At 31.5% G+C, this 13,197-nt stretch overlaps 1 protein-coding gene across 1 annotated transcript; it reads right to left on the bottom strand.

Moving 5' to 3' along the window:
• Positions 1-523: 523 nt before the first annotated feature.
• Positions 524-9,381, bottom strand: LOC132736562 (uncharacterized). The gene is made up of 6 exons (XM_060723712.1): positions 9,293-9,381; positions 6,818-7,083; positions 5,775-5,964; positions 4,080-4,478; positions 2,719-3,129; positions 524-1,292 (listed from the first exon to the last, which is right to left on the bottom strand). Exons 1-6 carry the CDS (start codon positions 9,318-9,320, stop codon positions 1,021-1,023), a joined length of 1,566 nt encoding a protein of 521 aa, XP_060579695.1. The 5' UTR covers positions 9,321-9,381; the 3' UTR covers positions 524-1,020.
• Between the last annotated feature and the right edge of the window lie 3,816 nt (positions 9,382-13,197).

Below are 13,197 nucleotides of genomic sequence, written 5' to 3'. Positions count from 1 at the left end.
CTTTTAGTCATTAAAACCCGAGATAAAGAATCTAACAGTATACTGTAAATAATACTTTTGAATGTTCTTTAAGAATATTAACCTATCGTTAAAATGCAAATGTAAGTGATATGTGCACATATTTTTTTTCAGATTCAAGGCATGATGAAATTTTCAAAGAATGTCACATTGTCCATATATATGTTTTTATACCATTTTACAATAAAACAGTCATAATACACTTTCAGAAAACGAAAATGACTAACTCTTTACCACCTCCATCCGCATTATTGTAATCACTGTCACCGCAACACCATTTAGATGGTGTTGTTATTGTTGTTGTTATAAGAAAAAAACAAGAAACAAAACAGCAACAGCAACAAAAAACAAAACAAAAAACAACTGAATATTTAAAAATAAAATAAAATAAGACATAAATATTAAAAACTCGAACGAACGAACGAACAAACAAACAAACGAACGACCAAATAAACGAACGAACGAACGAACGAACAAAAAAACAAAAAACACAAAGAACAACAACAACAACAAAAACAAACAAACAAACAAAAACAAAACAACCTTCATTAAGCACAATCTCTAATCATTGTGACGTAGTTAATATCTGTTAGTTTATAAACTGTCCATATTAGCGTGTAAAATACAATAAGACATAAATATTAAAAACCCGAACGAACGAACAAACAAACAAACGAACGACCAAATAAACGAACGAACAAACACACAAACCAAAAACCCCACAAAGAACAACAACAAACAAACAAACAAACAAAAACAAAACAACCTTCATTAAGCACAATCTCTTATCATTGTGACGTAGTTAATATCTGTTAGTTTATAAACTGTCCATATTAGCGTGTAAAATAAAATAAGACATAAATATTAAAAACCCGAACGAACGAACGAACGAACAAACAAACAAACGAACGACCAAATAAACGAACGAACAAACACACAAACCAAAAACCCCACAAAGAACAACAACAAACAAACAAACAAACAAAAACAAAACAACCTTCATTAGGCACAATCTCTTATCATTGTGACGTAGTTAATATCTGTTAGTTTATAAACTGACCATATTTGCGTGTAGGCCTCAGATGACAATGTACATTCATTTGTTGTGAAGTTTATCTCTGCCATTAGACAAACAAAACTGTCTTCTTTCACACACGCAGCCTTGCATTCATTGATGACGTCATTTGACGTCATATTTAAAGTGACTTCATTGTGTTGATCGACATGGAAATCAAGGATGGTCTGGAAGGTGTTTCCGTACATCTCTGTACATGCTGAAATTTTAGTAATCTTTATATTAATAGTACTTTTAAGAAATCGTTTGGGGTTTTTTTTTTTGCTAAATAATAAAATAAAAAAAAATATATATGTTTTTATTAACTTAGATCTATATCTTTTTTTCAGTTAAAGATATACAATGCTCATCTTTGAGTAAAATATTTTTATCACAGACATTTATTGAATTATATGAAATTCTCACTGAGTAGATGTATGTTTAATTTGAATAAAATAATGAATTAACTATGTATGGGAAGCTGCGTTTCCTTTAACAGGTCATGAAAACTTGGTCCTTTCTTTAAAAAAAACTGCCAGTTTTTTTTAATGACACTTTATATTTATATAATGATCATCTTTAGTGTTCACTATGAACGGACTTGGTATCGATTTTTGTTCTTCTGTGAAAACAAACACACATAATTTTTAAGAAATGAAGCATTTTCATTGGATGACAAATAAAGCTGGATACTAATATTTGTTCAAAATGGCCGTGCATCATGTCGTTTGATAACTTTTGCAATTGATAACACGAAGTACGTAGTACGAAGTACGTTATCCAAAAATTCGTGGACTTTTTAAATATCTCTTGAACGTCAACGTGTATTGTAATGAAATTTTATTAGCATACATTTTAGAATATCATCAACACATTTTGAAAGGAACAGTTAATTTTGCCAATAAATAAAGATTTTATATTGCTTTTAAATAAGCACATACACGGCACCCGGCGCACGGTAGAAAAGCGGAGTAAGTCATCGTATATTTCTTGCTAAAAACTAAAAAAATAAAGTAGAAAACCCGCTCAACATCGCATGTTTCTTTTATGATGTCATTTAAGTAGTTCTGTAAAATAATGGCCGTCATTTCCGTTTATTTTTGTTGATATCGCTAGAAACGCCAGACTACTTTATTGTTTACAACGGAAAAATGACGGACACGAGGTAATTAAAACATCGCGCGATCATAAAACGATCATAAATTTTTGTTGTAATTTGGGAATAGCACCTACAAAAACATTTGATAAAAATCAGCAGACGAACAGAGAAAAGAAAATTTCATGATCATTAGTGTTAAAGTGACATAAGAAATTTAGTGATGAGCATTACTTTGAGAAGCAGTAACAGTCATTGACTGCGGAACGTTGAAGCACAAGTTGTACGTTAATATTATGACGTTGACGTCAATAACTTTTGGAGTGCGCCGCTGTCGCCGACATGTGTTTATGTAAAATTAAACATTGTTGTAATATAAGAAGCTACTCATGTGAATTTTTCTGTGTTTATTTGTTATTAATTCTTCTAAGCAGTGTAAGAATTTCAAATTACTATCTCAAATATATTTTACGCAACAAAGAAAGTCCACGAACTTTTGGATAACCCCTCGTATATGAGCGACACATAATCCAAATTGAATTGTACTTACTTTCCGTGCACTGGTCTAGAGATGGCTGATACCGTAAGCCTTGCACACATTTGCATACACCGTTGCGACATTCGCTGTTGGTAGCGGAACACACATTCCCATAGCACGGGATCATTTCGATGGGTGAGGTCATTGGCTCGCAGTCCAACTGTACAATAGTGTAGGCAAAATTTGATATGAAGCTGGCGTCTGGGTATACACCGAGCGTTTGTTCCGACAGGTAGCATGTATTGGAAGTCATGTCTGTCATAAAGCTTACACAACTGATGTTGGTATCCGACGTACAGTAATTCAGGCATTCCGGACCACTTTGAACTGGATATGTTCTAGAGAAATTGAAGTTTGTAATGTAGATCCCGGATATCCTTTGGTAAGAGTTTCCAGTAATTGGTTTCGAGTAAAGAAAGCATTCTGGAATTTAAGCAAAGGTAAAATATTTAAAAAATCTATTTATCACATTTTCATAATTGCATAAATAGAAGCTGACTTTATTGAACTCGTTAAATAAAATTATAAACAATTACCAAAAATGAAAAGTGTTTAAATTGAATTTTTTTCCCCAATGACGCGCCTATAATGTAACGCCAAAAAAATAGCGCGTCTTTACGCTATGCTTATATTATATATCGTATATCGCAAATGACGTCACGTCAAAATATATGCATGGTTGTGCAATACCATTTTTACGGAGTCGCAAAAGCGGCACGGCTATTGAATTAATTCACATAAAATAATTAATGCTTTTTTGTTCCTTATATGAAATTTATTTCTGAATTTAATTATAATTTTTATTCAATTTAATAATTATGTTACACAGCAATAATGACTGAATTATTTTTCTTTGCACACTATTAATGCGTACTTATGATGGTCGTCCAACGGCATATTTATAAGTACACGTCAATTAAAACAGTAGAACTTCTATTTATTTTAGTTACCAAATAAGATCATTCACTAAAGGAAAAAAAAAGCAATTATAGAAAAAAAAGGTAATGGGAGTTTGACAGCAGGGTCTTCTGTACCTTTTCAATACAAATTAAAACTATAAAAAAATGTTGGTGTATTTAAACTTCAGCTGATATTTATGAAGAGTAATACTTTTGTACGCGGGCTTACATTTTAAAGGAAATTGTTATTTTGTTTTTACCTTTACATCGTGTAATATTCTTATTTTCAATAAAATAATCTGTGCTTAACACAAGCATTATTTCTAACATATCGATAATGGATTCATGTATAAATTTTGTTCTGACATTATGATATGGATTATCAATCAGAATTTGCGCAATAACATTGATTGGGTAAAACAACAACAACAACAACAACAACAACACAATGGCTGAAACAGAAAGAGTATGTACCTGAGACGCATTTCCTCCGCTCGGAATCATAGCTGAAGCCAACCCTACAGAGACAAATACCCTGAAAGCACACCGAATCACGTTCCAAACAATCACTGTTGACGTCACATGCCGTAAACATGGTCGTAGCCGGAAGTGCACAGTCACGTGCGTAGACAAAAGTTTCGTACTCTTTGTCGTATCCATCAATTACGTTTGTTCTCGGAATTGTGTCTAAGGAAAAAACTTTACATTCCATTCTCTTATAGCTGAACTCAAATATACGGCATGTGAATTGTGTAGTGGTCAAACATATAGCCCTACATTCGTCCTCCGTGGCATTGTTTAGAAGAATGTCCACAGTGAGCTTGTATTCTGTCGTTTCTGACATCTGAAACGTTATTCCATACGCTAGACAGTCTGTAAAATAAAAAATTAAATAGATAATTATACATTTTAAAGGTGTATCTGGCCTATTTTTGACCAGCACAAACCATGAAAAAAACATATTATATTGATTATTTACGTAAAAATATGAATATTTTGTGAATACATGTACAACGGATTCCTGCCCGTTCATCCAATTATCGAATATGAAAAATGTATAAAGTTAAAAAACTGCCAGTTTTTTTAAGTCACGGAAAAAGCCGAAGATGACGGAAATTTACGGCGAACTCCGTATCTTGTCACGTGACATGATTATTAATCAAATGACAAAACGAAAACAATGGCGGATGAACCGTTGCAAAAAAGAAAGCGTAGGTCAACTGTGACCGATTCGGCAAAGAAGAGGAAAAAACAAGCATATAATATTCTTTTCAGTAAGGCCAGAATTCATATTGGTACGGAACTTTCACGCTGGCGTGAATAGAACGGACGACTTTCAATAAAGTCCGACGCAAAACTTGCCAAAATTTTGCTGGACAGGTAGGATTCACAAAGTATCTATAATAATCAGCTGATCAGCAGACACTTCTATATATATATATATATTTTTTTTTTATATTAGAACACTAGGGTGTTACGTAATGAAAGATAGAAGGATATACGTAAGCTTTGTCATATTTATAGTGATACGGAATAAGCCATGTTAAAATAATGTTTCGACCCAACATATTTTCGTACTGAAATGCGGAACAGTAATTTCCAGCTCCTGGTTTGTCTAAACAGTTAGACTGAAATGCTGATGAGGCTTTTGACATATTAATTAAAATTTTGGTGAAGATACTTTATCAAGGTAAATTTGTAAATTAGAATTAGACTTGCTGTGATTAGAAAATAATGCAGAATGGAACAGAATGGATTCTTTTTTGATAAATATAATATTTCGTTTTAATGCTTTCCCGCCAAAACAATTGTAACATCGGCCAATATCGTAAAAAATCGGTCATTTCCGGAACGTTATTCTTCACAATATTCTTTATTCAATATCACAGTACACAGCGATAAAAGGATGAATGATTTTAAATAGTCTAATGCCCATGATTAAAAAAAACAAGGTTCCGAAATAACCGATTTGCTACGGTATTGGCCGATGTTTTCTTTGGCGGGGAAAGCATTACAGTTAGACTACCATAAGAGCAAACAATACTCTGTTCAACACAAGTTATCTCCTTCTAAGCAGAAGTTGAATATATCTTTTGATATAATTATAGCATTGCCAAAAGGTTGTCCGATTTTTTCAAATAAGATTTTAGAGAAATAAATGCTATTTACCCATTATGAAAATACATGTGCGGTTTGCATAATCGTAAACATATCCTGGTATGCACATACACTCGTTAGTTACACTGCATTCTGTAAAATTTTCTACGCACTCTATGCTATCAACGCATGATTCGCCAACAAGTTTTCCTTCAAATGGTGGCAAAGCTATCAATCCGGGATTCGAACTCAAAAAGTAACCCTGGAGAAAAGACATGGCATAAGTCCTAAGTTCTATTTTGGTCTAATGAATTTTAAACAAGCATGCTAACAAGGAAATGTTAGTTTACATTAAATACTTGAAAATATTTTTAGGAAATCATATCATTTTAATATAAACTTATAAACGAAAAATTGAGAAAAAAATAACTATTGGTGAAATAAAATGGGTATTTTAATTTTTTGTATTTTCACTTTAAAATTTATTTTTCACTGCATTTTCCGTATTTTCACTAACTGGTAATGGGTACTTTTATCTAAATTCAGTCAAATCGCAAATATAAAACGTTGATTCCTAAACGCACAAAAAAGATATCATGATTTACAATCATGCTTTATTAATGAGGTTATTGTCTGCTGTTAGGTACAATACTGGATTCTATTTGACGAATACACATATGTCAATCTTTTATAATATTGGACAAGGAGTCGAGTCTGATATAGATTTTACAGCTCTGTACGAGTCCAGTATTGAGGTCAACAATGTATAATGACCTCTTGATTTCAAATATTTCAAAAAATGTGACATATGTGTACCTAAATCAGAAAGATATACAAAATATGCCAAGAAATGATTTAAAATTATATTTTTGTGCTATTCTTAGCCCGATTTGAGTGAAAAGCGTTGCAACGCTTTAAAAATTTGGGTCATTTTTCGTATTTAAATTAATTTTTTGAGAAAAACGGAGTGAGCAAATGATCTGAATTTTTCCACACAAGTTAATGGTCTAGATCTACATCAAATGGAAAGTTTATGTCGAGAAAAGTATTTCCAGTCCTGTCATGTCAAAAAAAGACTCAGTGGATTCCCTTCAATAAAACGTTGTTTTACTCACGTATTTGACTACGACGGGACATCCGTAGGTTGGATTCAGGAGAATCTGGGAGTTTAATTGGCACATCTTGTCCTGGGGATTGAAAACAAAGGACCGACAGTCCGTTCTCCGGGAACATGTTCCTCCGCAAGACAATACACTGCGGGCACCGGTCGCCTCTAAAATCTGTCCATAGTCCATGTCACAGACATATTCTGTCCGGAATCTGTCCGATAGCTGTGTCAGAGAATACACGACAATTGGAAGAAATATTGCGACGCTGAGCACTGAAAAAAATCATGATTATTACAACATTTTTTATTGCTCTAGGGTAACACAAATTTTATAAACATAAGCAAATCTTGTCAGCATAAAGGGTGATTTTTTTCCGATTGAAATATACTTTGATCTTACATACAAAACAAACAAATTTAATTTTCTATTTATTTAATAATTTTTAGAGGTTTTAAGCCTTTTACTGATATTTGCCGAGTAATGACATGCGCTCTCATTCACGACGTCAACAAATTATTAAATAACATTCTTCTTATTGAAATATTTACGAACTTTGTTACATTTTTAAAAATGATATTTGTTGACATTTTTTTTTCTCGCATTTACATCCATGACGGAATTTATTTTTGACGATATTTCCTTTTATTATATAATTGATAAATATTGATGAAATAAAATGCGTATTTTTTATTTTTCGTATTTTTCACTGTAAAAAATTATTTTTCATTGCAGTGAAGCATATTTCCGTATTTTCACTGGTGTCTTGCCGAACTACTTTCTTCTAAATTCGGCCAATACACAAAATGAAAAGGAAATTCTTCCTATTCATAAGGTTGAAAAAGAGAAATAGTATATAATAAACAGAAAATTTAAGTTTATTCTATTAATACGGGATTTCTTTTCATCTCGTGGTATGAAAATTATCATATTTTACTTATGGCTACTTTCACTCGTGAAATATTTATTTTCGTACCACTCGATGAAATAAATCCTGTATAAATAGAAGAAACTTAAATATCCTCTATTAAATATACTTATAAATGAGAAAAATTGTATAACAAACAATTTTTCTCTTTAAATACAGGATCTATTTTCATCTTGTTGATATGAAAAAGATCATATTTCATTCGTGGCTACCGCCACTCATGAACTTTTTGTTTTCATACCACACGATGAAAATAAATCAATAAATCCTGTATCAATAGAAAAAAACTTGCATAGCCTCTATTCATTTAAGACAATTCTTTTCATTCGGCTACTCTGAAAATTATGATGCTTCGCTGAGAAATTATCAAATTTAGATATACTTTTGCTATTCACTGAAATGAATGACATGAAACAAGTTTTATTATTCTAGCCCAACAAAACTTTTATAGATATTTAAGCAAATCTAATCAGGTATCTCTAACATGATATAAAAGTACAATACCCGACTAGATCGGAAAACTTAGTAAGTTGTATATGTAGTTTTTGTACATCAAAATCATTAAAAACCATGGAGAAAATGGTTGTAATATTGTGGAAGTATATTTACTAGCAAAAACAGAGGTATACTTTATCCTTCTTGAGGTAGTTCATATAGTTCATATAAAAAAGGCTCAAGATATTTATATAACATATGAATTAAAAGTTAATTATAATTATGAAAAAAAATGTCAGAAAATATGATAGTGCATTTTCATGAACATGTTTCTAGTTTTCATTTTGTATGATTTCATCGTTTATCCCATTTAACTGCCATGCTAAAAAAAGAAAATTTAAAAATTAAATAAATATGTTTAAGTAATTTTACAAAATCTTGAGAGGTAAAGAACATTTACCAAGTGAGTAGCGAAATAACACATATTTTTTATACAATTTATCGTAACATATTTCATATTAGCATATTTCCTGAATGGGTAGTGATATAATAAAAAAGGTAAGTGCATCCTACTTTATAGTTACATCCTTATACCGCAAAGTTGAAAGACCCTGAATGCGTAAATGCAGAAATGTTCAACAAAATTACTTAAATACACCATTGCATCGGTTATTTATCAAAATGAACAATTTTAAACTTACGGTATATCATTTAGATTATATCAATTTGTTTATAAAATTGTAAAATACTGATAAAATATATTCTGGCGTAATTGTTTTTTTTTGGCATGCGCGAAATACTATTTCCGTTTCTAAGGAAATATCGTATTGTAAAAGTAGTGTATTGTCGCGAAAGAACCAGTAATATTTTCAATGTGCTAGAAATGTTGTCGAAAAGTTTGTAATTTTGTCGGTATGGAAAATAATTATCCATGTCAGTTTGCGAGAAATATTTTCATCGATATGCTTGTGTTTTGTTTGTTAGTTGCCAAATGTGCTAAAATGCTTAACATTTTTCATATTATTCATCAATAAATTTGATGTCAATGTGATTTATATTGAAAAATACGGAAGAACAACAAAATTTTATTGAAATATGTACAATTTAGAAATACTACTTACCTTTTAATATCATGTTCATCTTTATCATGAAAATTAAGCACGTTTGTAGGATCTTAAATTACAGGACTAGAATGAACATTACACTGACCATCGAATTAAATAAAGTTAAGTTACTTAAATTAACCAATTAAATCATTCAATGTCTCCTATTGCTCAATCAGTCAATGTACTATATTTGCTTATTAACGACCAAGTTACCTTGTGCATATTTGTTTTATTCATAATTAAATTACTCAGTCTTGCAGTTTAAACACTTCGTCTTTCATTCTTTTATATATCATATATTCATATTCGTTCCGGGAAAAGAAACCTTTTTTGTTTTGTTTTGTTCAATGTAAACACTGTACTTGTCACACGCGTATTAATTTGTCATTGTTGTTCAAACTAATAACGTCATCAAATATAAAAATATTGACAAAAACAGTTGATAAAAAGTCCGTTGAAATTAAATATTTGTATTTTTAAAAGGCACAGGTAGTTGCGTTTTAATTTCATATTTGCTCAACATATTCTGGTGGTGAACGATCTAATTAAAAAAATATAAAGGTCGATATAAGGACTATTGTCCTTGGTGAATTAACTTTTATGTAACTCGCGAAAATTCATGGCATAACCAATCAACTTTAAGCATTTGAACCACGTGATGTTTCAATAGAAATAATGATCGGTCGGGATAAGATTTTTTTAAGATTAGCCTCGTTTTCATTTCCAGAGTAGAAATTAGCATACCAAATGCATATCAAACCCCATTTTACCTCGTTTTCATTATCAGAGTCCAAAATTTCAATATCAAGAGCATACCGTACTCCAACCGGCCTCAGTACGACTGTGACAGTACGACAATTCTATGGTGACAGTAGGACAGTACGATGGTGACGGTACGACTGTAAAATTGTGACAATACGACAGCACGACGGACTTTCACCATCGTGCTTCGCCATCGCACTGTCGTATTGTCATCATCGTACTGTCGCACTGTCACCATCGTACTGCCATGTTTTGCGCTTTTCGTTCTCAAAGAAAACGCACTGGCCCTAACGGAACACCGTACATTTATTTAGCTTTTGTTATATTGCCCACTTATGTCATGCAAATAAAAAACTTACAAACAACTGCGCTTCGTCACGAGAACCTATCCGTAAAAGCATTCTTTCTTCTTGGTAAATGCATGTCTGCAGTTTTATACAAAAACACTAAACATCTAGCCCTATTTAATATTAGTGTAAATTATTTTTCATTAAGTTATCTAAATGTTAAAACTGGTGTGCAATCATGACATTCAATGCTGGGTTATTATTTTTTCTAGACAGTTTGATCAATTTGAAAATTAAATGACGTTTCGAACAATGCCCCGTTAAATAGTCAACAGTTTAGCCGACACTGCATTTGAAAAGACATGCAGTCGCACTTGCGAACATTAACACGAACGTCAACAAAAAAAAACAACTAATTAACACAAAATGACATTAGCTGCTAATAATAACAGATAATTCCATAGGCCGAAATAAAAAGCATTCCATAAGAGACGACGCCGCTCACCGGCGTTGCCAATAATGAAAAATACCTTTGCTCTGTCGCTGCAGCAGTTTCACGGGAGAGGAACTGTTACAAGAAGGTTGGAGTTCTTATGATAACTTGTCAGGAGTTCTTGTGATAACTGTCACGGAGTTCGTCGGAAAACTTTTGTAAATACTACAATAACACTGGTCAAAATAGTTTCCATCTTTTAAAAGTGGGCTTTAGGTGCTAAATTAAACTTTCATGATTAAGCTTGCCTTACATCTTGTATTATATTCATATGCCATTTTTCGTCGCGTCTTGCTTAAAATCTGGTAGTTGTGAATAAAAATTTCCAAATCATTTATCAAATCGCAAGTATTGACCCCATTATTTCTGGTCTTCATCCTTGCCAGGCATAATTACCCAATTATCATGCTAAATTGCAAACAAAAAGCCCCGGCTTAAAATTTATACCCGATTTTTCAAATGTCCTAAAGTTCTTATACTGCCAGTGTGTTTCTTGCGCTAAATCGCGGCATATTTTAGCGTTTTTATTTTAATTTTATTTTAATCTATTTTAACGTAACATATTTTTACTTGTATTTACAGAATTATTTCATTTTATACAAAAGGATGCAGCTTTCTCATCAAAGTTTGCAACCCATCTTCAAAGTATGAAAATAACATTGTGTCATCAGCAAAAAACATCCTTGAGAATGCAATTTATAGAGGATATTCAAGTTTTTTTCTTTAAATACAGGATTTATTTTCATTGTTATATAAAAAAAATATTTCACTAGTCGCCGGAACCACAAGTGAAACATGATATTTTTCATATCACAAGATGATATTGTTTAGAAAAAACTTGAATGTTTTGTTTATCGTATACTATGTATCATTTTTGACCTTACAGTTCTTAAGACTTCTATTTTAATTCTGTGTACTGACTGAATTAAGAAGAATGTAGTCCGGCAAGACACCAGTGAAAATCCGGAAAATATGTGTCACTGCTGTGACAGTGTAAATACGGTATATGAAAATACGCATTCTATTTCAAACATATCTTTCATTGCTCATGCACTGTTAGTTGTATGTAGATATTTGTGCTATATTTATCCTCATGGTCTTTTTAGCCTAGTGGAATGTTGAATAAACTTTTTCTTCTTTTATTAATATATAATAGAAATTATTTATTCATTTTCTTTGATGACGATGACGATGTTTTATTTACAGAGTCATCAACAACTGTTCGGTCAAATATTTGAAATAACCTGGCAAGTACTTGTTATGATTGAGGACTTTAGGTTGATATAAAAAGATAAAAAGGTGAAATTTGAAAAAAGGAAGACACACTTATAACCACTTGACTTGAAATAAATCTATATAAGAACTTGTCGAATCATTCAAATACTTAGGCATACATTTTTATATGGGAAAACTTGTTAACGTCATTTGCAGAATTTTATTTATTCATTGTACTGGTATTTAATCTATAAACTCTGAAAATTGTTAGTTAGATATATTCTAAATCTAGTTTATAAAATACTACTTTCAGACGCTAACAACAATATTGATTTCAGAAGGTGAAACTTGTCTTTTTAAATAAAATCATTACTAAATCAAATGGAGATGAGTAAAGTCTTATATTTGGCGCGGCCACCATTGGAATTAGTACACTAAAGCGCACTATAACAAATATACATGTATCTTAGACGTTTACAAAACATATATAGTACACCTATATAAACAGCTAGGCTATAACACTTTTATCTCGTGCACTAAAAATCAGCACGATTTTAAATTCGAAAATTGTATGGATATCATTTTTTGGCCGTTCGCCAACTATACAAACGAGAAAAAAAGTCTACCGCCTTAGTGGTCTGTTCGTACGCACCGGTGTTTAACAGCTAATTAACACCATTGAAACAGATATTATTTCTTAAATTTTCAATTGTATATTTGTAAAAAGCTGTGTTTGTAAATGTTGGTATAAACTAATGTAAACAATGTTTTCTTAAGTTTTAATATTGACATGTTTGTACTAGCAAATAATTGCTTAAAACTTCATTTTCTGAATAACAAATACGTATTGTTTCATGTTTTTAATTTCCACAGTTATAATACAATGTTATATGCCTATAAGTATGTATATACTATATTATGCCAACAAACTTTGCTATTATAAAAATAATAATAAAATTTTCCCCCGCTCTGCATTATTACTCCATGGATTGTTATCAGGGGAGAGAACTAGAACATTACGTTCCCTTAAATCTATAAAGATTACTCGCCCCTTAAGAATATTGCAAGACTGGGTGATATATTCATTTCAAGGATCGTCAAATTAGGCTATATAATAAAAAGTTTAAGCGGGGAACAATCAAATAAGTTATGTTATGAAGGTA

This window comes from Ruditapes philippinarum, unplaced genomic scaffold (assembly GCF_026571515.1).
Source record: "Ruditapes philippinarum isolate M1 unplaced genomic scaffold, ASM2657151v2 ctg2657_1_1_1_1, whole genome shotgun sequence".
In the NCBI taxonomy this organism is placed as follows: domain Eukaryota; kingdom Metazoa; phylum Mollusca; class Bivalvia; order Venerida; family Veneridae; genus Ruditapes; species Ruditapes philippinarum.
Note: the sequence above shows the minus strand (reverse complement) of the source record. Positions and strands in the feature narration are given on the sequence as shown.

What these genes read in the sequence shown, in the direction of transcription:
- LOC132736562 (XM_060723712.1), bottom strand. Translation starts at nt 9,320, where the DNA reads ATGATAAAGATGAACATGATATTAAAAG. An exon ending in GTCCCGTCGTAGTCAAATAC is followed by an intron (nt 5,965 to 6,817) that starts GTGAGTAAAACA and finishes TCTTTTCTCCAG; the next exon opens with GGTTACTTTTTGAGTTCGAA. An exon ending in CACATGTATTTTCATAATGG is followed by an intron (nt 4,479 to 5,774) that starts GTAAATAGCATT and finishes TTTATTTTACAG; the next exon opens with ACTGTCTAGCGTATGGAATA.